The sequence below is a fragment of the Phycodurus eques genome, chromosome 16 (assembly GCF_024500275.1).
Source record: "Phycodurus eques isolate BA_2022a chromosome 16, UOR_Pequ_1.1, whole genome shotgun sequence".
Classification (NCBI taxonomy): Eukaryota; Metazoa; Chordata; class Actinopteri; order Syngnathiformes; family Syngnathidae; genus Phycodurus; species Phycodurus eques.
In genome coordinates, this window is record NC_084540.1 from 16323551 (window position 1) to 16349159 (window position 25609).

The 25609-nt window shown below is 39.9% G+C and overlaps 4 protein-coding genes and 1 long non-coding RNA gene across 6 annotated transcripts in view; 4 read left to right on the forward strand and 1 right to left on the reverse strand.

Moving 5' to 3' along the window:
- znf385c (zinc finger protein 385C) overlaps positions 1-215 on the forward strand; it is a 113327-nt gene extending 113112 nt beyond the window's left edge. Inside the window, exon 10 of the mRNA XM_061701603.1 lies at positions 6-215. Coding sequence (XP_061557587.1) covers positions 6-83 — 78 coding nt within the window. The 3' untranslated portion in view covers positions 84-215. The remainder of the gene's footprint in view (positions 1-5) is intronic.
- A 1150-nt stretch (positions 216-1365) lies between these two features.
- On the forward strand, positions 1366-2541 carry LOC133415268 (uncharacterized). The gene is made up of 2 exons (XR_009770107.1): positions 1366-1624; positions 2077-2541. It is a non-coding gene; the product is annotated as an uncharacterized LOC133415268 (long non-coding RNA).
- A 2608-nt stretch (positions 2542-5149) lies between these two features.
- nkiras2 (NFKB inhibitor interacting Ras-like 2) lies at positions 5150-9006 on the reverse strand. Of its 2 annotated transcripts, XM_061701459.1 has the most exons (4): positions 8984-9006; positions 8576-8785; positions 7292-7533; positions 5150-7178 (listed from the first exon to the last, which is right to left on the reverse strand). In XM_061701459.1, exons 2-4 carry the CDS (start codon positions 8667-8669, stop codon positions 6936-6938), a joined length of 579 nt encoding a protein of 192 aa, XP_061557443.1. In that variant the 5' UTR covers positions 8670-8785; positions 8984-9006; the 3' UTR covers positions 5150-6935. The 2 variants fall into 2 exon arrangements, with proteins under 2 accessions (XP_061557443.1, XP_061557442.1); XM_061701458.1 differs by lacking the exon at positions 8984-9006 and having other exon boundaries at positions 8576-8965.
- A 906-nt stretch (positions 9007-9912) lies between these two features.
- dnajc7 (DnaJ (Hsp40) homolog, subfamily C, member 7) lies at positions 9913-18559 on the forward strand. The gene is made up of 14 exons (XM_061701279.1): positions 9913-10022; positions 11505-11593; positions 11709-11833; positions 11907-12020; positions 12629-12703; positions 12773-12891; positions 13166-13319; positions 13401-13565; positions 13778-13869; positions 13959-14032; positions 15417-15563; positions 15637-15789; positions 15874-15936; positions 17225-18559. The coding sequence occupies exons 1-14, from the start codon at positions 9949-9951 to the stop codon at positions 17260-17262; spliced, it is 1482 nt and encodes a 493-aa protein (XP_061557263.1). The 5' UTR covers positions 9913-9948; the 3' UTR covers positions 17263-18559.
- A 467-nt stretch (positions 18560-19026) lies between these two features.
- odad4 (outer dynein arm docking complex subunit 4) lies at positions 19027-24152 on the forward strand. Its single transcript, XM_061701280.1, has 8 exons — positions 19027-19152; positions 20346-20477; positions 20562-20715; positions 20902-20957; positions 21720-21831; positions 21983-22207; positions 23162-23369; positions 23773-24152. Coding segments are annotated over exons 1-8 (1014 nt in total). The 3' UTR covers positions 23774-24152.
- The last annotated feature ends 1457 nt before the right edge of the window (positions 24153-25609 follow it).

Here is a 25609-nt window from a genome sequence, read left to right on the forward strand (position 1 = left end):
TTAAGTGCAAGGCCTTCTTTTCAAAAGGGGAAATGAGAAAAAAAAAAAAAAGTTCCAAGTGTTCCAGGCCTTCTCAGGGGTGACCGGGTTGTGACCAATCCATCCACGTTCAGGGTATGGCTCGGCCCATCGTCACAGCGACGACAAGCGCGGCAAGACATGAAGAGAGCTTGTACCCCATGAATTTTTTTGGGAAAATAAAAAAAAGCTTTTAGAACTTCTTAAATGCTCCACGTTTTTTTTTGTGTGGGTTAGTGTGTCTCTTTAGTGTCACTATCTGTCTTATGAAGTCTGGTGGTATAGATCATAGCATTTGACACAACAATCGAGGGATTGAAGTGCCTTTAAATGTTTAAATTGAGCCATCAATTGATCTGATTAAGTCAGGCGATACATTCGGGACAGTCTGGAATCATAGGTTTCCCCACACAGCAACAGTGATTGTTTCAAACGTCCAATGTTTAACTATCCGTCCTATGAAGTCGGGGGTTGCCTTCAGGGACAGGCTGAAATTCTAGCGTTCCTCACACAACAACCTTAAATATTTGTCAGGTGTTGCCTTCAGGGACAGTCTGGAATTCTAGGGTTCCTCACACAACAACTGGAAATATCATCAAGGCAGGTGTTTCCTTCAGTGATAATTTGAAATTCCAAGTTGCCCCACATAACAATGAGCAAATTGTTCATATGTCCTCAAACATTTAGTCTAGCTATCAATTTTGTTAAATCGGGTGTTTAGTTCAGGGACAGTATGAAATCTGAGCTTTCACACAAAAATTGGGATTGTTTATAATGTCCATATTTCATCTGTCTTTATAGCCGGCCCGTTGTTGCCTTCAGGGATAGTCGAAAATCATAGTTTTCTTTATGCAACAGCCTAAAATGTGATTAAAATGGGTGTTGCCTTCAGGGACAGTGTGAAATCATGGGTTTCTTCACACAACAACTAAGCGATTGTTTCAAATGTTAAATATTAAGCCTGTCAGGGGTGTAACGATTCATTCATTATGTCAATATATCGATTTATATTCCTACGATCCAATTGAATCGGTCTGTCCTCGGCCAGTTAGCCTTCGTGAATAAAAAGATGTTAATCGTTTTGAAAGGTAAACAATCAATTGTATCGATTTATGGATGTATGAATTTAAGCATGGCAGATTTTATATGGATGTGCGTGTGTCTTTTTTTTTTAGTACTTTTTCTGATAGACGTTTAGCTACGCGATTAAGATTACCTGTCTATGCCGTCGCAAGGGGTCATGGCAGTATCAAACAAGTAGTTTTTTTTCTGGCACTATTGACCAATCTGAGAGGCAAATCGCATCTCCCATGAACTCTTGCAAAGTGCGCAGGGGCTCATGGGAGATGCGCAGTGCAGGAAATTTCACGACGCATTGAGCAGAACGCAGAACTTAACTAGAACTTCCTGCGAAGCTTAAATCAGAAATATGGATGCATTTTTGGTTTTGCAGTCATCAAAAACGATCAAGGATAAAGCATGACGAACATGCAAAAAAAATATTTTTTAAATGCTGACCGCGGTCCTCTACGACCCGGGGGACACAAGTACTATGAGAACTTCAAGCTACTTTTGATGTACAATCACCGGGAACCAAGACAGAAAGGTTGGTGAAAGCGCTTGAGAGGTTTTTCTTTTTTTTTGTGCTCTGATTTGTGAGTGCAAACTTGAGATACGAGCACAGTATGCTAGCAGTAAACTCAACTCACTTCACAATAAGCAGCAGTTTGTTAAATAGTGTACATGCCACTCCCGGATAAAGTTTACTGTTAAAACTAAACCTAAAACAAAGAGATTTACACTTTGTTTATTTATTTTAAAAAAATTAAAAAATATGCGCAACATGCTCCCACTAGCTTAATGCTAACACATAATAGAAAACACCACTGATGGGCTATTAGCATCGATAGTCGCGGTGTTCTAAGCCTTTAAGCAATGGATGTGTGAAGACAAATGATGTAGCAACACGTAGACAGACAATATCGCAATACAGGCCTATGTTATGTTATGTTTGTATTCTTTATGTTTCCTCTTTAAAAAATAATAATATTATTTCAGATGGCGGCACCCTGGCCGACCGGTTAGCACATCTCCCTCACAGTTCTGAGGACCCGGGTTCCAATCGGACCTTGCCTGTGTGGACTTTGCATGTTCTCCCCATTGCCTGCTTGGGTTTTCTCCAGGTACCACGGTTTCCTCCCAAATCCCCCCCAAAAACATGCAGCAGTAGGTTAATTGAAAACTCAAATTTGCCCGTAGGTGTGAGTGCGAATGGTTGTTTGTTTATACTGTATGTGTCCTGCGATTGGCTGGCGACCAGTTCAGGGTGTGACCCTGCCTCTCACCCAGAGTCAGCTGGGATAGGCTCCAGCACGCCCGCGACCCTAGTGAGGCTAAGCGGTGGATGGATGTTAAAACATAAGTGTAAAGTAACAGATTGACTACAAACAAATGAATAGTGTGAGGAATGTGCTAATGACTCTACAGTATAACTAGGCATGAAAATAAATGATTTTAACTTCATGTCTGGCTGGACTATTAATCAATACTACAGTAAATTTAAATATAGGTGGACTTCATATAAATAAATTTCCAATCGTTGCTAAAGCGAATCGTTACATTCCTAATGTGTGTATATATATATATATATAATATATAACATATATATATATCATCATCATCATCATCAGCCATTATCTATCCACTGCAGGATGAAGACCTCTTCTTCACGTTTCCAACCACTACGACATTTTCCAATTTGTTGCCAGTGTATTCCGGTGCGTTTAATGATTTCATCCATTCCATCATTGATCGAAAACTTTTCTGTTCAAGCAAATGGGTAGATTGTTCTTGAATGTAACACTAAGCCTTCCATAAGCTTCCATATATATAGCTTGATATCAGCACGGCTATGTCCCTAGTGAGGAGAAGCGGTACGGAAAACGGATGGATTGATTATTTCACATTACTGATTCACTGAGAGTAGTGGTTAGTTTTACTCGTTTGGGTCTATATGAACGTCCTTTACTGCCCCTCGGTGGCCAAATCATGCACACCAGAAGGACCAGCACCAGGAATTGAAATGAAGCATTAAGTCATAATGTTTAATTCTTTACATTCTATTTAATTCTAGTATTACACTGTTTTTATAAAGTACAATATTGTATGCTGTTATTTTCCCTATTAAAAATCAGATGATAAAAATAGTTTTTTTGGGAGGGTGGATTAATGGCATCTCCATTCATTTCAATGCAGAAAGCACCACCACTGTATTTTCTTAGAATTGAATACTTTTATTTTAACATTTCTTTGAATTTAATTTTTTTTAATGTTTTTTATTTTTTATTTTTTACATTTGTGCCTAAAAACAGCAAAGTTGAAACACAAATTATATAAATGTGACTTTATTCAGTCAAAGCACAAAGCGTGAAATGACCTCCATTAAAAAAAAGAACATGATGGGAATGGGACATATGAGATGCAATCACCCGCGGGGGGCGACTGCGCCGTGTGTAATAATATAACGCTTCATAAATGTTCCACTTGAGGTTTTCCTCCTCATCTGGCATTATTAACCTTTACAGGCAGCGAGCGCGACTGCGGAACTGAGCGCGTCATTTTTCACTGCGTTAACATCTGTGACCTTGTGTAACCCGCGCCCTGGAATGGCTCCCAGATATCATCATTCATGTTTGCTTTTGACATATATATGTTCAAATTGTTTGTATTCGTCAATCAGTTAAATTGAACAATTTCCTGCCACTAGAAATTCCAGGTTGAACTTGAACCAGCAGGGACGCTGGACGGAGAACTCCGATGTCGGAGCGCTCTCTGGTGGCCAATTTACGCAATGACACTAACGATAACCAATTGACTATAGAGGGTCTGGTTGTTGCCTTCAATCTCAATTTGCGTCGAACAACAACAGAGCGACTTAATTTTGACTTTTGTAGGTACCGTCAAGTACCACCATAATAATCAATATTAAAATACAGTAGTGTAGTTGGCCCAAGTGTTCATCAAAAACAAGGCAGAGGTTTTATTCCTAAAATGTGTATTTAACAATTTTGTAATCCACTGCAACATCAAGCACATTTTGAACATGAACACTGCCCTTGAATATAGGAAAATAAGAACTGTATTTAAATATGGATTCAATTAAAATGTATTCAATATAAAAGCTAAACACAAATTGTACCTAAAATGATTCAAAACTATTCTAAAAGACTGATTTTCATTTAATCTTTTTTATCATACTTAAAGTTAAATAGAACTGAACTGCACTCAACAAGTGTACTTGAAGCCACAGTAGCTTTATGAACAGTTGTGAATGTTTAATTCATTGATTATTTTGCATACCACTAGAGGGAGCCCGCGTACATCTATTGGTACTCTTGCACGGTTTGAGAACCATCCATTTATCCATCAGCCAACTATTCAAATCAGTTGTTGCCTTCAGGGACTGTTTGAAATTCCGATAACCAAACGACCACTATGAATACCCTCAAATATTAGTACTGTATTGCATATTTATCCATCTAATTAAGCAGGGTGATGCCTCCAGTCTGGAATTGCAGATTTCTTTGCACAACAACCGCAATTGTCTGAACTTGCCTGGAAATTTTCATCTGACTTCTATGTCGTGATCTATCTAGCTATGTAGTGTTGCCTTCAGGTTCAGGAGACAGTCTGTGTGATTTCAGACTGTTCCTGTGTTCCTCACACAACAACCTAAGATTGTCAAATTAAGATGGCTGTTCAGGGACAGTGTCTAATTGTAGGTTGCCATTTTCAAATGTCCATAAATACGTGATACTATAAAATTAAGTTCAGCGTTGCCTTCAAGGACAGTCTGAACATTCATTTCTCTCCTCACACAGCATCGGAGGGATTTGAAACCATCGCTCAGTTGCTATTTATGGAAACTTATGATTGTACACTGTCCCTGAAGATAACACCTGACTTAATTATGCTTTAAAGTTGTATGAGAATGCTCTGCATTCAGTCTGTACGTGAAGGCAACAACCAGAGAGATGATGGATATTAATTTTTCTCGAAGTCGTCAAGTGTTGCCTTGAAGGACAGTCTGACATCATAGCTGTGCTTTACATACGACAACAATACAAGACAATTTAGGCACAAATACCATTTATATTAACACACACTCAATTTTAAAGGTTGGACTATTTTAACAACAAAAACACATTTCAAGCAAACAATTGATCCCTGAAAAAAAGCTGCCCAATTGAGCCGATAGACATGGATACACGTGTACAGGGCCATACGAAGGTGTAATGACAATGTTATTGTACATGGTCCTTCGGAAGTATGCGCTGCCCTCCTTATTTAACATTGTTACTCCTTCAGCTTTTGTGAATTGTCCATAATGATTGAGTCATTTAACAGTAAATGAAGAAAAGCAGTCTAACAAATCTCCCCGACGACATTTACCGTACAGGCACACACCATCAACAGCATGTCTGCTACGATGGCTCGAAAATGAAGAATGGCCGTTAAAGGGACATGATTAACAGTCTGAACGCTAACGCAAATATAGTGACGTGAAAAACATTTGGGCCTTTTCTTGTCTTCTAATTTTTTTCCCCGCACAGTTGTGATAAATCACCACTTTCACATCGCAGTTACCATCAATAATATACAAAAACAATAAAACAGCATGCAACTGTGCCACGTACATCAATCTGGAGAATTTCACAATCAATATTAATTTTAAAAAATGTAACAAATTACATAAAAAACAGAAATGCTGATTATCAAATGTATTGACGTGTGCAGATCGCTACTGACGCTTTTTTGTGAGTCAGTTGGCTGGAAAAGGTTTTGCTGTGATCAACCAATCAGAGCATGGAAAAATTCTGATGTCATCGAGGACCACGCATTTTAAAATGTGATTGGCTAAAGAAACTGTCCAATAGCAAATAAAGTGGTACCTCGACTTAAAACGTTTAATTTGTTCCATGAAGAAAAGCACTGTATTGTAAAAGCATCCACATAAAAACGAGAATATGAAGAAATAAACCAGTTTTATAAATTGCAATTAAGTCTCACAAACACACACTACCGCACTACATTGGTGTTGTGTGCCTTTAAGGGGCGTGTCCTAGTGAGTGATCGCAGTAGCTGTCATCATGGGGTTTGTGTCTGAAGCTGGTTATTTGGAAAAACTCACAATTTGGGGCACTTGTAAATCAAGGTACCACTGTTTCGTTTCACCCAGCACTACTGATTCTGAAGGCCATGGGCAGACTAGATTGACATGGCAACAGATAGAGGCTGAAATCTCAGTGGACCAAAAAAAAAAAAAAAAAAAAATCGAACATTTACTGAAAGCAGTGGAGCCAAGAGAAATGCTGCGAAATGAAGAGTATGGACTATTGGGAAGAAATAATACAATGTCAAGGCACAAATTAAGGTTGTAAAAGTAGCTTAGAGCTTCTGATAGTGCTTCGATCATCAGATCAATTCCCAACACAGATATTTACAGGTACATCTCAAACTTGAATATGGTAGAAAGGTTTATGTATTTCAGTACTCATACATTATATAGAGTCATTAAACAATAATTTTTCAGTGGGGAAATTCCTACCTAATTTCTACTAGATAAAAAAAAAAAATTCCATTGGTTCTTGAATGTTTATTACATATTCTAGTTTTTAGAGAGGGTGAGTTTACGTGTCTGTAGTGCATGTCTGAGTTTGACTTTTTGAATGGAACTACTTCACTAAATTAATCTTTTGACACTTCTAACTTATTGAGCTGTACCTGGTAGATTTTTAAATTAGCCTGACGATCCGAAACATTTGCTTTAAGTGTGATAAATATCCGAAAAAAGAAGAGGAGGGGAAATCTTTTCCCCGCCCCCGACTGCGTACGTTGCGTTTTTGCCCGTGGGTGCTTCAGCCGTCCGTGGGTCCGCTGCCCTTGTTCTTGTTGCGGCTGAGCGGGAAGGTGGACTTGCTCTGCGGCTGCGTCATTTTGCTGGCCAGGTACACGAAGGGCTCGATGAGCGTGCGGCGGTCGGCCACGGACAGCTCCCACAGGCGCACCTTCTCGTTCTTGGCCCAGTTCTGCGCCATGTTGGCGTCCACGCGCCGTTCCTCCTGCTTGTCCAGCTTGTTCCCCAGGACCACGATGGTCACCTGCGCCGCGGCACAGCATTTTTAAGCAGTGTGTGAAAATCAATTCTTGTATCCGCATCTTTACTACTACTTCTCATTTAAGGTGACCTGGAATATTTGAAAAAGTCATTTACCTCCTTCTTATCTCTGTGCCGGTCGATGTCCTTCTTGAGGGCCTCCATGCGCTTGAAGGACTCCTTGCTGTCGATGCTGTAGACCAGCACGAAGCCGTCGGCGAAGCTGTAGTAGTGGCGGGAGAACTCCATGCCGTCGCGGAGTCCCCGGGTGTCGTAGAAGCGCACCTGCTCGCGAGTACCCCGGTCGGTCTCGATGGAGCCGATGTAGATGTCCTCCAGGGTCTCCATGGGCTCGGAACCTGGTGTTGGAAGACACATAGGATCTTCATCCATTAATCCATTTTCTATGGCGCTTATCCTCGCTAGGGTCGCGGGTGTGATGGAGCCTTTCCCAGCTCATTTTGGGTATTTGAGTAAACCCGTTAGACGCTGATAATGTAGCTAATTTAATTTAATAATAGAGTTTTATGAAATTTACAAATACCAACCTATCTATAAAAGGGAATTGTAAAGCTGTGCTCGATATATAGTCCATGTTTTGAAACGCGTAGTAAGTAAACAGTCTGAGTTAATGTTCATACTGTATTTCAATGTTAATTAACCAAATTATTGTTTATGTTGAGGGATAAAAACATTTATTTACATTAAACTTTGAATGAGTTAATCGGACTGCATTTTTATATCGCCATGTTCACGTACACTTATTTTGGTTATGAAAACTATCATTTTCTTTATTAAATTATTTTAATCTTAAGTCTCACATGTTGAGGTTTTGGTAGGCTTCAGGGGATTTTAATTTTTTTTTTTTTTGTATTTCAAATAGGGCTCCATCACTCTTTAAGTTTGAAAATGACTGGATAAGTGTTACCAAACATGTCAAATATGTTTATCAGTCTTAGGATGTCTTATTTTCAACCCGCAGACAATTTTTCTGCTCTGACAGAGAAAAGGAGATTTGAGAGACAGAAACCAAAGGATTTTGACTTTTGAAAAGAATATTTTAGAAATTGTTGAAATATTTTTACGTCTTTTCCATTTTGTCTGCAAAAAGTTTGCTGGCCAGAACGATGCTTTACTAAATTGTATAGTTTCGTAATGCCGTTGAACATGTAATGATTTGGTGACTTGTACTTTAGCATCATTGTGTTTTGAGTCAACCAAAGTTCAACAGTTTGGTTATTTAGTTTTTTGGCCACAACAGAGAGGAGCAGTTGAATAGGAGCCCCTGACTGTTTGCCATACGTTGCCCACCCCAGATATAAACTCTCAATTTAAAAAAAATTAAATAATCGAGCAACGAGTAATCGATGGGCTTGTCAGCAAGTGACAGTGAGTGAATACCTGCTACATGATTGGCGTACAGCAGCTGCTCCAACACGGCAGTTTTACCAACTGCAGCCTGGCCGCATACCACCACTTTGCAGCTTTTGCCCATGACGACGTCCCCCTTTCTGCTCCCGGACGAGTTTATATAAAAAAAAAAAAAAAAGGGGGGGGATAAATATTCCACGACGTCGTTTTGGCGTTTCCTCCTTCGTTCGGCTCCTCGATCTGTTTAAAAACAAACTAGCTTAGCTTGAGCTACAAACCAGCTGTGGCAGAGCGAATCGCTAAGTTCGCGAAAGCAACAACTCATAACAAAGCGTGTATTTAAAGGCAAACGCGCCGATGTGTGCGAGTTGTGGTCAAACATATGTATTCCATCAAAATATTATATTTGAACGCGCAGTATTGTGTGTTTACGCTTACCTCCGAGTCCGGAAGTGGGAGTTGTAGTGACGTAACCTAGTGGTACATAAATGGACACTCTTTGAACTCACCGCACTGCTCCGCATTGGTTAAATTTACATCGCATGGTTTATGGACGCCATGTTGTCTTATTGCATTGCCTCGGACAATTTTTTGCCTTTTTAAGAAGATTTCGGACGATTTTTGAGGGGCAAAACTGTTGGTTGCGTGGCTCGAGGCGATACCATTCATCCCGGGCAAGTCGTGTGGATGCATTGTTTCCCGAAGAAAACCCAAACTACGACGAATCGTACACTTTTACTCACAAATCCCAAGCCCTGTCAAATATAAATGAATAAGAAATCCGATAAAATAAGACAAGATAAAATAAAATTGATCTACAGTTGTTTTTATTCAAACAAAATTGAAAAGTGAGTGTGTGTGTGTGTGTGTCAAATTTACACTATCCTAAAACGGAGCGCTCGCCCGCGTATGCCCCGCCTCCTTCTGACGTTCTTGGGATAAAAAAAAAAAGCTTACGTTGTTTTAATAATCTTGGCCTATTTCTTTTACAGTTCACCGACTAACCATGATGGTAATGTCATAATAACATATATATATATATATATATATATATATATATATATATATATATATATATATATATATATATTATTATTTTTTTTTTTTTTTTGTGAGGCGTCTGTAGAAAATAATCCTTACACATTGTAAATTTTGTCACTGTCCAGCTAACTAACATTTTAACAAATTAAATATTGAAATGTCAAACTTTTATATATATATATATATATATATATATATATATAAATACATAAAACATCAATCGATGTCACCCAGAAAAATAGATGACGGTTTTTTATTATTATTTTTTTAAATTGAACCTGACAAGAGGAACGACTTCATGTTTATGATGACGTCACGACGACTGCAGCATTTGTCCCCGCCCCCTCCACCTTCACGTCAAAATGGCGGCGGAGAGATGCGATTCTGTGAACATGGACCACGACATCGAACTCCTCAGCGACGAGGAACTGGAACGGTAGGACGTGCTGACAGCGGCCAAAACGGAAACCCGGCGACGCCTTCGAGTTCTATTTAAAACCCGCAACGCCTCCGAGTTGTGTCATCGCGTCACGAAGCTACCAAAGCTAGCCGCTATTTGCCTACATGGAGGCGTTTATATTATTGTCCTCTTCTCACTGGCCGACATCCTCCATGCGCCTGATAGTAACGTGCTAAAGTTGTCGGTGGCGTTATTTATTTATTTTAAATAAATTTGAAATGTATTTTTTTCATGACTTTTGTGAGAAGGCCATTCTCGAAAGTTCCGAGGGGTCGTGACGTTACAGGCAATCAATGACAGGCTTCCCCCCAAAAAAGTCATGTGCTTGGTGTCATATTTTCCTTGGCTCCTTTCTATGTTTAGCAAACGAGTATACTCAAATTTGGACAGTGTTGCTGTCCTTTCACAGCCTTACACTTAGTTTCATTTTCCACTACAGTTGTCAGCTGACTTTGACTTTCAAAGTCCACTCGGTGTTGGTTTTTAATTGATTGATTGATTTTATTTGTTGATAGCACAGAAAAGAGTATCATCACCAAGGATAAAAACAAAGCCTGAGGGCTTCTTTCCGTTTTGGTCCTCAGAACATAACTACACCATACAACATAAAACAAAGACATGAAAGTGCAACATCAAATCAGCAGCAATTTAACAGGTATAAGAACAATAAAATTCAAACATGAAATGATAAAAGCTATGTACAGCAGTACATAATAATCACCGAAATTTGCTATTCTTTCTTTCGCTGAAGGTGCATTAACTCATTCACTGCCATTCCTCTATGTTGACATGGATATTCGAATTCAACAGCAGTCAATGGCAGTGAAATTAATTTAAACAGCAAGGTAACGGCAGCAGCAGGGCAATATAGCTGTACAAGTAAATGCATATTTAAAAAAAAAAAAAAAAAAACACTTGCAAATTAGATTGCTTTAAAAAATAAATATATAACTGCATTTGTGTATTTTGTAGCTACTTTTTAAGGGCTATTTTGAAGGTAGTCAGTGATTGTTTTTATTTCCTTTGACAATTTGTTCCATTGCAATGCTGCGCTGTACATGAAACTGTTATTACCCAAAAGGCTTTTGTATTTGCAAGGGACAAAATCAGTTGAACTGCCCTGGTTCCAATACTAGTGAGTCTTACAAGTGAAAAGTAATTTAGCAGATACTTTGGGACTTTGTTTGAAATATAAATTTTGCGTTTCTGTACAGAGAAACTGAAAACTAACCCAAAATGTGGAAATGGATACATTTTATTCGACAGCGACAATACATTGCAAACAATTTGGCGTTCCGCCAGGTTACATATGATGCGCTATTGCCACAACGGTTCCTGCTATCGCTCGTGTGCACTGTCCTGTGTTGTGCTCTTTAAAGATAAGTGCCTTAAGATCACTTTTATTTGTTTCCTTTATGAATAAAATGTAGATTAAATGTGCATTTGTGTCCACTGTAGGGAAGCAGATTGCTACAAAGAGCAAGGCAACGCTTTCTACATCCAGAAGGATTACGCTGAAGCCTTAAATTATTACACTAAGGCCATCGGTACATATTAACGATATTTCCTATTAGTTTTGTGGTGGAGATCAATCCATTTTTACTCTTTTTTTTTAATTTTTTTTTTTTTATTGTTTGTATGTTTTTTTTATTGCACATGCAGACATGTGTCCAAAGAACGCCAGTTACTATGGCAACCGAGCAGCCACGTTGATGATGCTGTGTCGGTACCGCGAGGCTTTGGAGGATTCCCAGCAAGCAGTGCGTCTGGATAACTCCTTCATGAAGGTGCGTTAAGAAAATGTATTACGAACGTTCCGTGTGTTATTTTGTCGTACAAATAAAGTTACCTGGCTCTCAGGGCCACCTGCGAGAGGGCAAGTGCCACCTGTCCCTCGGCAATGCCATGGCGGCCTCGCGGTGTTTCCAGAAGGTTCTGGAGCTGGAGGCCGACAACAGCCAAGCACACCAGGAGGTCAGCTGGTTCTGGTATCTGATTGAATGGAATTGATAGAATTTTCCTCATTAGAGTTCAATCTGCTCAAATTTCAAAATGGAACAGTCAGCCTATCTCGCAATCCCGGTGAAATGTTTGTCATATAATTTTGATCATCAAGGCAAAAAAAAAAACTCAGAGGCCTTTTCTGAATTGTGTTTAAATGTCGTTGTACAATTTTATCATAAAGTCATTGTATAGAAGTTACAAATTACTCATTGTTAGCCTATGTCATTTCTTAGATATTTAACCCCAGGTTAATAACAATGATTTAAACATAAGAATCTGCTAAAATTTTAATTTAGCCTTCCTCCCAGTTGCATTGAAATATTTTTGTGGAGTTTTGATCATGTTCTCCCTGTAGAAGTGGGAAAAACTACTAATTATTAGACACGACAGCGGCACAGTATCTGGTCTAATTTCAGAATGAAATACTTTGTCCCAATTGTCGGGTGACACACTGCATTGTCAATATAAACTTGTGTTTTTTAATCTTATAAATGTTAAACAGGTCAATGCTAATAATAGTAGGGTGGTATTATAACAATTTCAAAATAAACGGCACCTCCCTGAAATGATGTTTTCAGCTGAAGAGTGCCGAGTCCATCCTGGAGTACGAGCGGATGGCAGAGATCGGCTTCGAAAAGCGAGACTACCGCATGGTAAGTTTTAAGACCCTCGGCGAGGCTCCGTGACATTATGTCACCGTGTGTGTGTCTGTGTGTCTCCAGGTGGTCTTCTGCATGGACAGAGCCCTGCAGTCGGCCTCGGCCTGCCATCGCTTCAAGATACTCAAAGCTGAGTGCTTGGCCCTGCTGGGACGCTACCCGGAGGCTCAGTCCGTGGCCAGGTCTCTTGACGCTGCACTGTTGTACACGACTGTATTGTTAAATAAACAGCACTTTTCAAATGTGGAGTAAAGTTGCCTGAAATATACAATAAATAATGTTGTAAAGTACAAACAGGCGAAAATTCTACTTGCATACAATAGCAAAGTAGTTGTCCTCCGTTTCGTTACAACAATGAATATACGTTATCGCTCTCATGATTTGACAATACTTGGTTGTATACTTTGCGACAGTTTAAAAGTGTGCATGTATCTAATGCTGTTTTTACACTCTTAGTGACATTTTAAGAATGGACTCCACCAACGCAGATGCGCTGTATGTGCGCGGCATTTGTCTGTACTACGAGGACTGCATCGACAAGGCGGTCCAGTTCTTCGTGCAGGCCCTCCGCATGGCTCCGGACCATGAGAAAGCGCGGCTTGCTTGTAGAGTCAGTATTATAGAGTTTTCTTATGGAGGGTTCAAGACTTGTTCTGTAGCTTTTTAACACACAACCCTGTGTTATGTTCAGAACGCCAAGGCACTGAAGGCCAAGAAGGAGGAAGGCAACAAGGCGTTCAAGGAGGGCAGCTTCGATGCCGCCTACGTCCTCTACTCTGAGGCGCTGACAATAGACCCCAACAACATCAAGACCAACGCCAAGCTGTACTGTAACAGAGCCACTGTGGGCGCCAAAGTAGGCACGCTGCTGATTGTTCGTATGTGGCTGATGACAATTGGTCATGAACCTCACATCTCACGATGCATCTAAAGTTTTTGATTTGCGCTATGACCCCATCCGTTTCGGAGCATTTCAATAGGAGCAGTTTTTTAAAGAAGGGAGCACACAGTTTGTCCGTGTCAGTTGAACACAATCGGACCAGCGCATCTCTGTTTCTTGTCTTTTAGTTGAAGAAAGTAGAACAGGCCATCGAAGACTGCACAAAGGCCGTTAAGCTGGATGAGACCTACATCAAGGCCTATTTGCGGAGAGCGCAATGGTACCAAAATACTTCAGTGTGTACGCAGGTACATTTATTTCACGTGACACCACCGTAGTATAACGTCCTGTCCGTTTTTGACCCTGCAGCTACATGGACACGGAGCAGTATGAAGAGGCGGTTCACGACTACGACAAAGTCTACCAGACAGAGAAGACCAAAGGTAAGAAGCAGACTTCGCTGGGCTGTCAAGACACTGAGGCATGTTCGAAATCATTCACTCATTCCCTAATGATTGTGGAAGACTTCCCAAACCACTATACATGGATTTTTATATGTAGCTATTTGCAGCTTTGTGACTATTACTTCTAGTGTATTTTACAACACATGTCTCCGTTTATACAGCACTAGTATATATACAAACAAAATGACCCTTTATACAGTTACATACAAACAACAATAATAATTCCTGAAAACACCCTTCAGCCTTGTATGGCGACATCATTTGTTTGAACCCTGTTTTGAGGTGATTAATATCTGGACATTGCTTAAGCTTTATTCCCAATCCATTCCGCAATTTGACCCCACATATAGATACACGCAAACTTTTCCTGGTTGTTCTTACTGCTTGTTCTTTAAAGTTCCGACACCCCCTCAAGTTGTAGCCCCGTCCCTCTCTTTAAGTAGTTTTTGGATATTACCTGGTAATAATGTTTTCATTGGCTTTATACAGGAATTGTGCAGTATAAAAGTTTGCTACATCAAAAAGTTTTTATATTCTTGACTGCAAAAATAATGTATTTGTGTGACAAAAATATCCAACCTTGTGTATGTTTCTAACTGCACGTTTTTGTAATTTTTACCCCACACTTTTATACAATAGTTCAAATATGGCAAGACCAGTGTACAATAAAGTGTATATATGAGTGCATTGTAGTCCGAGACATGTTTTGCTTTGTTAATGATTGAAGTAATTTTGAATGTTTTAGTTTGTATGTACCATATTTCTGGCTTCCAGCAATAATAGTTATTCCTAAACATTTGTGCAAAAATGCGCAACAAGCACTTTACACAAAATGTTATCAAGCCATTCCAAAAAAAAAAAAAAAAAGTTTTTTTGTTTTTAATAAAGTAAAATAGCACTCTATAATATTATACTTCATAAAACAAAGTAATAACATAATTACATTTAATTTAAAGAGTTAAACAGTTTGTGCATCATGATTTTATGCTACACTTTAATTCTTTGTGCCCACCTTAACCCCTTGGAGGCAGTATAATACAGTCATGCAGACGCAACCGAAGAATAGGACTTCTATTACTATGTTAAGTTACTCAATAAGTTGCTCTAATAGTTGTAGATGTTTTTTTTGTAGATGATAACCAATGCATGCCGGTTAATATTGTTATTACCTGTCCATGCGGTGTTGCTCCACAGTTTGTGTTCAAATACCCGTTTGCTTAAAAGGTTCTAAAACCGCAACTATTGAAGCTAACCACTAGCATGCCAATGGCATTTTCCATTGTATTTTAGCATGAAGATAGATGTAGTGAATAGGGAGTGGTTCCACACAGCTTGAGCCTCTTAATGCTTCTTCATGTCATAGAGCACAAGCAGCTGCTCAAACACGCTCAGCTGGAGCTGAAGAAAAGCAAGAGAAAAGACTATTACAAGGTGCTCGGCGTGGAGAAGAACGCCACCGATGAGGTGATCAAGAAGGCGTACCGCAAACGGGCGCTCTTGCATCACCCAGGTGTGTCACTCAAATTACCGCCCACCACCCGCCCCCTCAATTTCTACCCTGACTGACCGCTACTTCTTTTCAGATCGCCACAGCGGCGCCAGCCCAGAGGTGCAAAAGGAGGAAGAGAAGAAGTTCAAGGAGGTGGGCGAGGCCTTCAGCGTGCTTTCGGATCCCAAGATGAAGTCGCGCTATGACAGCGGACAGGACCTGGAGGACGAGGGCATGAACATGGGCGGTGAGCGCGGCCAGAGGAGCTCCTGTCAACGCACGGTGCCCTGCAGTCCTTCTGTGCAAACTCACGTTTTGTCTCTCCCACCAGATTTCGACGCCAACAATATTTTCAAGGCGTTCTTTGGCGGTCCAGGAGGTTTTAGTTTTGAAGGTAAGCTCATGTGATAGAATCAAGTTATATTTTAAAATTAAAACACCCTACCTGTATCCTACTTCTGTTAAAATCATAATAGTGCAAGTTCATAAAGAAGCTGCAAAAGGAAATAGAATTGTTTTTTTTGTCTGCCATTAATTATCTTTCAATCACAGTGAAGGGAAGCATTAAAGCTTCTCAAATTTCAAAATAAAAGACCTAGCTGCTCTCCAAGTCATCATGTAGCTTCAAGTATAATACTAATTGGACTTTGAATTAAATAGGTTTGCATCACTAACCCAGAAAGATAGCATAGAAAGGGCTTAAATTTCAAAACAAAGAAACTATTGTGTTGAAATGGTATGCATGTTGTTCACTTTTGTGTGAAGTGTGACAAACATGCAAAAAATAAGAAATCAGGAAGTGGGCAAACAGTTTTTCACACCACTCTATAATGTTGCGGTGGCTTAAACTTTTTAAATCCAGTACATTACATTTGTAAAGTACATCCATCCATCCATTTTCCGAGCCGCTTCTCCTCACTTGGGTTGCGGGCGTGCTGGAGCCTATTCCAGCTATCTTCCGGCAGGAGGCGGGGTACACCTTGAACTGGTTGCCAGCCAATCGCAGGGCACATATAAACAAACAACCATTCACACTCACATTCACACCTACGGGCAATTTAGAGTCTCCAATTCATGCATGTTTATGGGATGTGGGAAGAAACCGGAGTGCCCGGAGAAAACCCACGCAGGCAGGGGGAGAACATGCAAACTCCACACAGGCGGGGCCGGGGATTGAACCCGGGTCCTCAGAACTGTGAGGCTGATGCTCTAACCAGTCATACAACGTGCTGCCTTGTAAAGTACAGTTCAGTAATATTTAAGTTTTAAATGCATAACAATTGCATTTAATCTTGTAGAACTGTTAGTTTTCAAACAATAATTTAGGTAGTTTTTTATTTATGTACAGTACAGCTTAAGTGAATCATTATTTTAGTACAGATTTTTAATTTCCCTATAATTAAGCGCAGTGATAATATTAAAACTGCAAAATGTTACAGTGGCTTACGATCATTTTTAAATGTTTTTTTGGAATAAAGCCTCTGCCTCATTTTTCGTGATTCTTTGAGCCTACTATGCTACTGTATTTTAATGTCCGTCATGATTTTTCTTTAGGTTAGACCCAGTTGTAGTCGATACTGTACTGTACTTTATTGTTGTTGTTTTTCTTTTATTAAACGTGACTTTAATGGTGTCCACCTCAAGCAGGCTGTCACTGGTCTGACTTTTTGTTTACCTTTCAGCCTCCGGACCAGGAAATTTCTTCTTCCAGTTCGGTTAACCGGTCTGCTTTCCCGCTGGTCCGGCACTAGGACCAGCGGGACTTGTCGATGCGCGCCGCCCCTCCATCCACCCCGACCCGCCGTCTGTATCCTTGAGCAGATACGGATCCTCGTCATCTACGCCACTGACGCAATGCAACCACACATACTGACACACGCACCATCCAAACACAGAAAAGCCGTACATGGAAGACATTTGAAGTGAACGTCGTGCAGCTACTTTTTTTTTTTTTTTTTGTTAGGGCCTCCATGTGGGAAGCCAAGACTGCTTCCCGCTCTGCATGAAACCACAACCGCCATTTTCTTATTTAAAGTATCTCATCGGGACGGTCGCTGAACGGCGTCCTCGCCAGTGTCCATTGTGTGTATGGAATCCCACTTTTTATATTTGACATCTACAGATTGTGGAGTTGCAAATGTGACTGGAATGTATTATGTTTTTTTTTTATTTTATTTTTTTTGGGGGGGGGGGGTCATCCTTTTTCAATATTTATTGTAGTTTTATTTTATTTATTTTTTTCTTCCCCCCACAGCGCCAGTCACAGCTTCTTATCCAAGAAACAAATCACAAGGAAGATATCACTTTCCAAGCATTAAAATGCAACACAACTAATGGATGGGAGTATATTTAGAATGTTGCGTATAAAAAAACAATCGGGTCCAGACATACTTCCTGATGACGTTAATAAGGTGGGAAAAATAGGGGCGTCCTCACCTTTGTTCTCATTGTCATTTTGGTGAAACCTACCTGTTTTTATCAACCATGTCAATAAAATAGAGGCCTCACCTGCCTTTTCTTTACATGTTATTACAACAAAATAGATAAAACAACAACAATGCAAATACTAGATTGATTTTTTTTTTTTTTTTTGGTCTGTGTGAATTATTGGGATTTTTGTGTGAAACGGCACAATGTCATACTTTTACGAAGGTATGGTAATCTAAGAAATTTCTAAATTAATTATAAATGTTTAATCTTAAATGAAATGAGATTTTATTATTCCTGTTTTGTAGAAGTTTCAGTTTTTAGAGCAGGAAAATAGTGACATTGCAAGCTCACAAATGAACACTTGGCAACGGGAATCTCATAGTAATGTAATAAATGCCAATGTGCATAACATCTTTACGTACAGGTGCATCTTAACAATATATCTTGAAAAACATTTTTTCAGTAGTTCAACTTAGAAACTGAAATCCCTAAATTTAAAGATTTAGTACATACTAACTAAAAAGATTTCATGATTTTGTATCGTGATTGTGATAGTGATTTTACACAGGTCGGGCTTGGGTGTGGTCAGTGAATATCAACTCAGCTAAGATATTTGACGATTTAACAAGGGACGCAGTTACTTTTCAACGCAGCACCTTAATAAATCATTTATAAACGCCGTTTTGTGTTAACTTGTGTTACCTTTGACAAATATTAACATTTGTTTGATGATCTTAAAGTGGAGAAGTGATGCGAACAAATTTTGAGAATGGTGGCAAATATTTTTTTCACGGCAGTGTATAAATACATGTAACATGTGCGATTCAACTCCAATCGCTGAAGCTGGTTCTCTTTGAGTAAGTGTACCTTAAGTTTTGTCTGGCGGAAATTCTGCATGTCCGCACATTGTACAGCCGGGGGCGCTGTTGGGTCTGTTTGTTAGCGCGGTTGCCGGGTTACCGAGCCACAGGAGTGCCTCTTCGGCTGCGTTTGTTTGTTTGTTTTTTTTTCTTTTTTCTTTTTATGCTCATATAGACTAAATTCTCAGTGGAAAATGTCCGAAACGGAGTCTGAGTGCAAAACTCTGAAGGCCAAGGGTGTTTTCTCCACTTCAATGGCAGAAGGCGACTGGTTGCTGCTCAGGGGCCAGTGTGAGAAGGCGGCGGAGAGTTATAGCACGGTGAGCGCTCACATGATCCACAACTTTCTCACACTCCAAAAGTTGGCATCAATATATATATATTTTTTTAATAAAACACTGCCTTTTCCCTAATCCCCAACCCTGTTCACAGTGAAAAAAATATATTTTCAATTTGGCTTGGAAATGCATTGTTTCTTTCTGTTTAGATTATTATTATTATTATTATTATTATAAAGTAACTCTGGAAAAATGTTTGTCTTGAAAGCTACGCAAATCTGAGAACACCCCATTTTACCCCAATGGTGGGGGGTCAGTTTCACAGTTGTGATGTCCTGGCTTCGAATCTCCTGCGAAGAGTTTGCATGTTCTCCTCGTGCTTGTGTGAGTTTTCTCCAACATTCCAAGGTGTGAATGCTTCAGCGTTTTAAATGTTTGACAATTTAGCAACAGTAAATTATCAAAAGTATTCCCTTTGGGATTGATCTCTAACAACAAAACTGCCAGTGAACATGACTAATAGTTGCTGCTTCCAAACAAAATTAACCTTTGTCCCTGAAAATGTAAATAAATTCCTGCACACAGTGATTTCATGTCAAACAGTCGGAAGATTACAAATGTAATCTTATTCTTATATATAATATATATTAACATTTTTGGCCTACTGAAAACCCTTTCTAATTGTGAGGTACAGGAATTCAAGCCTATATTATTAAGATGCGGAAAGTTCATTCCTTGCTGCTGTCATCTTTGGTGAACTTCCGGAGGCTCATGTTGTGAAGTCACACCACCTGTAAGTAATCCGGTAAAAAAAAAAATAAGCCTCTGAATGATGGGAATAAACATCGGTGGAGTGCATAATGCATACGTGCGTCAGCAGGTTACGGCAGCCACTCGGGGCACTAAGAGTGTTGGGGCACACAAAAAAACGAGAACTCATGAGTTTTTGTGCTCAGCTCAAAGCCATGTCTAATTTAAAAATATTGCTTTGGCGCTATCTGGTGGCATCTTGTTGCCTCACGCTATGTCGAACTGAGGAGAGGAGCTTCATTTAAGTCAGGTCAAAGCTTTGTCTAATAGGAAAGAATGGTCACCATCTTGTGGCATCTGTAGGCAATGACAAATCTTTTTGTCCAGAGTTTCACTATTTGCTGTAGGGCTCAGTCACTATCCCCCGTGAATAGCAGGGATTCGCACTGTATTAAGTGTATATAGTATTATATATCATATAACAGGCTCTGACACTAAAACCAAAGGACAAGTACTGCTTTGTGGGCCGCTCCAAGTGCTACCTAAAGATGGGTCAGTACGAAAAAGCCCTGAGGGACGCCGAAGCTTCACTTCAAGAAGACGAGTCCTTTTTTAAAGTATGTTTTTTTTTTTTTCCAACAACATCACAGTATACCATTGCATGGAATAAATGATAAATATTATGTATTTTTTTACGCAAGGGGTTGTACCAGAAGGCCGAGGCTTTGTATTGCATGGGGGAGTTTGAATTCGCGCTTGTGTTTTACCACCGAGGGCTGAAGCTGCGTCCACAAGTTCAAGACTTCCAGCTGGGCATCCAGAAAGCGCAGGAGGCCATCGAGAACGTCATAACAGGTATGCTGCTTCCTCCAAAGATGGAAGCATACAATTTTCCAAAATGTCCTGCTAAGATCATCAATGAACAACTACCATTGATGATCTTCACAGGACCAACTACCAACAACTACCTAACAACCCCTGATTATGAGGACTGTCTCAATACTTTTGTCCATATCATCATCCATATGTGTCCCCACTCAGTCCCTGCTGCTGTCAGACAGAAGCTTAAAGGAGACATTTTGCAAAAAGATGAGCAGGTAGTCACACATCAACATTTTACCGTAATTTCTCGTGTATAATGCGTACTTCCCCCCCCAAAAATTTTTTTTAAAACTCAATAGTGCGCATTATACATAGGTGTAGGGTGAAATGAAAAAGCTTTCACATTTTATACATGTATGCTGCCATCTAGAGGTTATGAAGAAGCTGTACACTTTAATTTCAATGTCACCGCCACCTCAAGGTTATGAGAGGTATACACTTTCATTCTAATATGCCGCCACCTAGAGGTTATGAAAAAGGTGTAGCCTACACTTTCATTCCAATATGGCAGGGGTACGTATGACTGCATAGACTGTATGTACAGTTGTGCTCATAAGTTTACATACCCTGGCAGAATTTGTGAAATATATATATATATTTTTTTTTTTTTTTTTTTTTTTTTTTTTTTAGAATTGTACCCATCTTGCAAATTTTGCCTGGTTAATCAAACATGAGCACAACTATGTATTTTCTCATTTACTAAATAAAAGTAAGGCTGTGAATTTCAAAATAAGAGCAAGTAAATAAAAAAGTATTACATGTTCAAGTAAAGTGCTTAACTTCAGAATCATTCTTTGAAAAAGGACTTAGTTTTGATCATATGGGTAGAAGTAAAATCATGCATTGTAAATTCCTTATACATGGGTAGAAGAGTTTTCCAGAATTTTGAGGTCAACTTTGGGGGTGCGCACTATACACGAGAAATTACGGTATCTTTACGTATTGCTATGATTAACACAAACAGTTTCACCCAGCAGATGACAACATACAAGAACCCTCAAGCCTCCGAGACAGAAAAGAAGTCCAAGAAATTTCTGGGGGAGTTTTACGAGGATAGGAAATATCTAGAGAACCTTTTGAAGGATGAAGGTATGTTTGTTTCTCGTCATTGTTTTCACCATTTTTTTTTGTATTAAAAGCACAGCGCAACATATTTTGTTGTTTTTCAAATTAAAAAAAAAATATTACAGTAATACCTCTGTCATCATCTAATCATGTTTGGATTCATGCTGATCTCCAGCCTTGGTGAAAAGCAGGACGAGGAACGGTGAGCAACTGCAGGACCTCATCCAGGGCTGCCTTACGTACTTGGACTACTGCGCTGACTTCTGGAACCAGCAGAAGCCCCCGCGTCCTCCACCCGAAGACCCTCGACGGCAGCGAAGCAAGCGGGGCAAGGCGCCCGCCCGTGCCCCCTCGGAACCTGCGCACTTTTTACTAAAGAGCCTGGAGGACATTGACGCAGGTCAGTCAAGAGGACATTTTAAAGCATTACATTTCTCTTAAAGACCCTTTTATACAGCCTGTTGAAGCCAGGATTTACCGTATCTGCCTTATTCTCTGAAGGGGGTACTACGGTAACTCCATTTTCAACCCTTCGGCAGGGGTATCAGAAGTCCCTTTCAAACAGAGATCCCGCAGAACAAACAAATTGATTCCAAATTATTATTATTGAAAGGTAGAAAAACAAAAGCAATGACATTCGCTCCATCTAGGTCAACTGCCTCTTTCACCTCTAATCCCACCCTTGATTGTACTCATATTGAGTTTGTTGAGACAGACAAATACCTCGGCATCTGGTTGGACAAAAATCGAGATTTTTTTAGAATGTCAAATCGAGCACCTGGGTGTGTTTTCAAGTGCTATCCTTGCAAACTGAGGCCAGTAAGAGAAGCGTGCAGTATTTTACTTTGGCCCTTGGTCCTGGAATGACCTTCAGAGTCCATTTAAACTGACCTCATTAGTCTCTTTGTATAGTTTTAATCTAAAAGTTGCAGAATTTCTTGATACCAGTGGCACCCGCTCTGACGTGTAACCCTTTTCTGTGCGCATTAACTTTGTAAATCTTCCTCATGGTGTTGTGATATGCTAGACTGCTGTTGTTTTGTTGTGCTTGCATTATAGACATTTGTTCAGTATTTACTGGTCTACATTCTGGTTGGATGGTACTCTACGCAGACAGACAGTTTTCAGATTGTAATTGTACTGTGCTCTTTTACGTATACATTGTTATTGTTATGACGTGTCGGGAATTGTGCTTTGCTTTCATGGCCAGATTACCCTAGAAAAAGAGGCCTCGGTCTCTGTGGGTTTGATTTTCCGGTAAAATAAAGGTTTTGATTGATTGACTTTACGACTGCACAATGACGATTATAGCTTGAAGTCGATTAACTGTTTTAACTGTGGGGAGTGGTGATAGATTTGGCGTCAGGAAAGAGCAACAGCAGTTCGAAGAAGGCTCAGGGGGTTCTGCGAATGGTGCAGGGATGGTCGGAGAAGGACGTGCCGGATGAGAAGCACGATTTGGGAAGCACGCACAGCTTCACTGGGAACGCTTTGGTGGACCTCGGGGAGATGGACAAAGCGAGGGAGTACCACCTCAAGGACTTGGTCTTGGCTGAAAAATGGTGAGAATATGTAAGATATGATATTATAATTAAGGTTTCAACATGTTAAATAGTCTTCCTCAACTTGCAGTCACCTCACTTCTCAAAAAGTGCGAAGGTTTCTGACTGAAAGCGGACGTATGCGCAAAAGATGAAAATGCCGTACAGTAAAAAAATTAAATAAATAAATCAAACCTATCAAACTGTGCGTACACACACCTGTAGGAAATGTTCCCTTGATAAGTCACAGCCTCTTCGAAAAGTGTGCCGGCATAATGTCGCTGATGGAGGGAGACATCAACGTGGCCGACAAACCCGGAAAAGCAGTGGTCAATCTTTTATTTTAACAAAGCACCACTTGTGAAAAAGCAATAATAAAATAAAACAAGCGTTCTAATGAGTCCTTCGTTTTTTTTCCCTCTAGAGTTGGGAGCAGTAGGTGGCGAGAAGATATCCAGTGATGCGCCCCCCACACCCCACATCAGTCTGTCGGTGACCGCCCGCTTCCGACTGAGGCCGCCCTGCGGTCACAAAGGGACGCCAACGTTGCAATCGCTGCAATATCCGAGCAACGCTGAATAATGACCGCGGTGATGCGCGATGTATAGTAAATGTACAGCGGCCGAGACCGATCACAATGGAAATGCAAACGCCACAACACAACACATTAAAACTGCCCGGATCTGCTTGCACTGGTTTGCACAATCTCTCGAGTTTTATTTGAAGAGTCTAGACGTGCAAAGTCCCTAAACTTACTCTAGATGAGTATGTGAATCTCTTCTCTAGCTTGTGAATGTTTTTCCTACTCGCCACAATAATTTCAGAATACAGCTGTTAAGATACTGTAATGGGCAATGTAACTGGCAAGTGTTCAATACACACTGTGTTGTCATTTCTTTGTTAATGCGCCATTACTGGTTAAAGGCTGTTTTGCAGTTCGTCTGTGTCCCTGATATTTCATTGTTGCTGAACTAAACTTGTACTGTCAGATTAGTAGTAACACAGAAGGTTGGCAATCTTGCACTTAATGAGCTTGTTACCTTAGGTGCAAGAAACTGATTTTGACATTGAAAGTGTTTTTGATATTTCCAATGCTGTCTGATTTTTCAACAATGTAGCCTTATAGTGTTTATAGGTGCCCTTATTTCATAGATGCCCATTATACAGTCCTGCTCACCATTATTGGCACCCATGAAGTTCAAGTACTAAATGTGGAATATCGCCTGAATATACAATATTTTTCTATAGCGAAATTGTGTTTGACGCAAAAGAGCAAATGATAATCGACATTTTATGGACAGGTGCAACAAAAATAGAGCTTTTTGGCAATGCAAACAAACAGTATGTTTAAAGACTGCACAATGAAGTCTTTAAGGAAAAGAAAACCCTGCCAACAGTCAAGCAATGGTGGAGGATCCCTAATATTGTGGGGCTGCTTCACTCAATGTAGTATACTCGAGGCCTTGACTATATCACAAGTATCATGAAATCAGAAAATTATCAAGATTTTAGAGCAAAATCTCTTCCCCGGTGAAAGAAAACTTGGATTGAGGTGAAGATCATAGCCAAAGCACACATCCAAAAGCACCCAGGAATGGTTCAAAAGGAAAAAAAATGGACTGTTTTAACACGGCCAGCAATGAGTCCTCATCAGTTTTTTTCTTCTTCTTCTTTGAAATGACAATATCTAAGTTGAAAAAACAACAACAACAACAACAATGTCCTTTGTTGAACTACTTTGGACCTCCAAATAAAAGACCCTGATGATATGTTTGGTACATTTCCATCTATTTCTGAAGATATTATACAGGTTATGCAAACAAATGAAGGCGTGCCAATAATGGTGAGCAAGACTGTATACACATTAAGATACAGCTGCCCGTGATTATACACCTGACCAGCAGGTGGCTTCATCTCACCAACACTAATATCTTGTGTTCTGTGTTGTGAAGAAGTTCTGAATGAGCTGAATGTTTTAAAAGTGAAAGAGAATAATGTGAAAGTATTTTGTTGAAAGTGTCATTGGGAATGAATGGGAATTATTTGGGTGTAAAATGTGGAATTGTGGGTAATGTGAAAATTTTGCGGCTTAGATGAGTAATAGCACGCGTCGAGTGAATTTTTCGAGCATGTCGAAGTTGGAACGGAGTGAATCGGATGAATCAGTTTATCAGTCGTCAGTTTTAATTTCCTCGCAGTTTCATTTTACCCACACTTCCGGTTTCTGAAGGGCGTGTCCGTGGTCCCGGTTCAACGTGCGC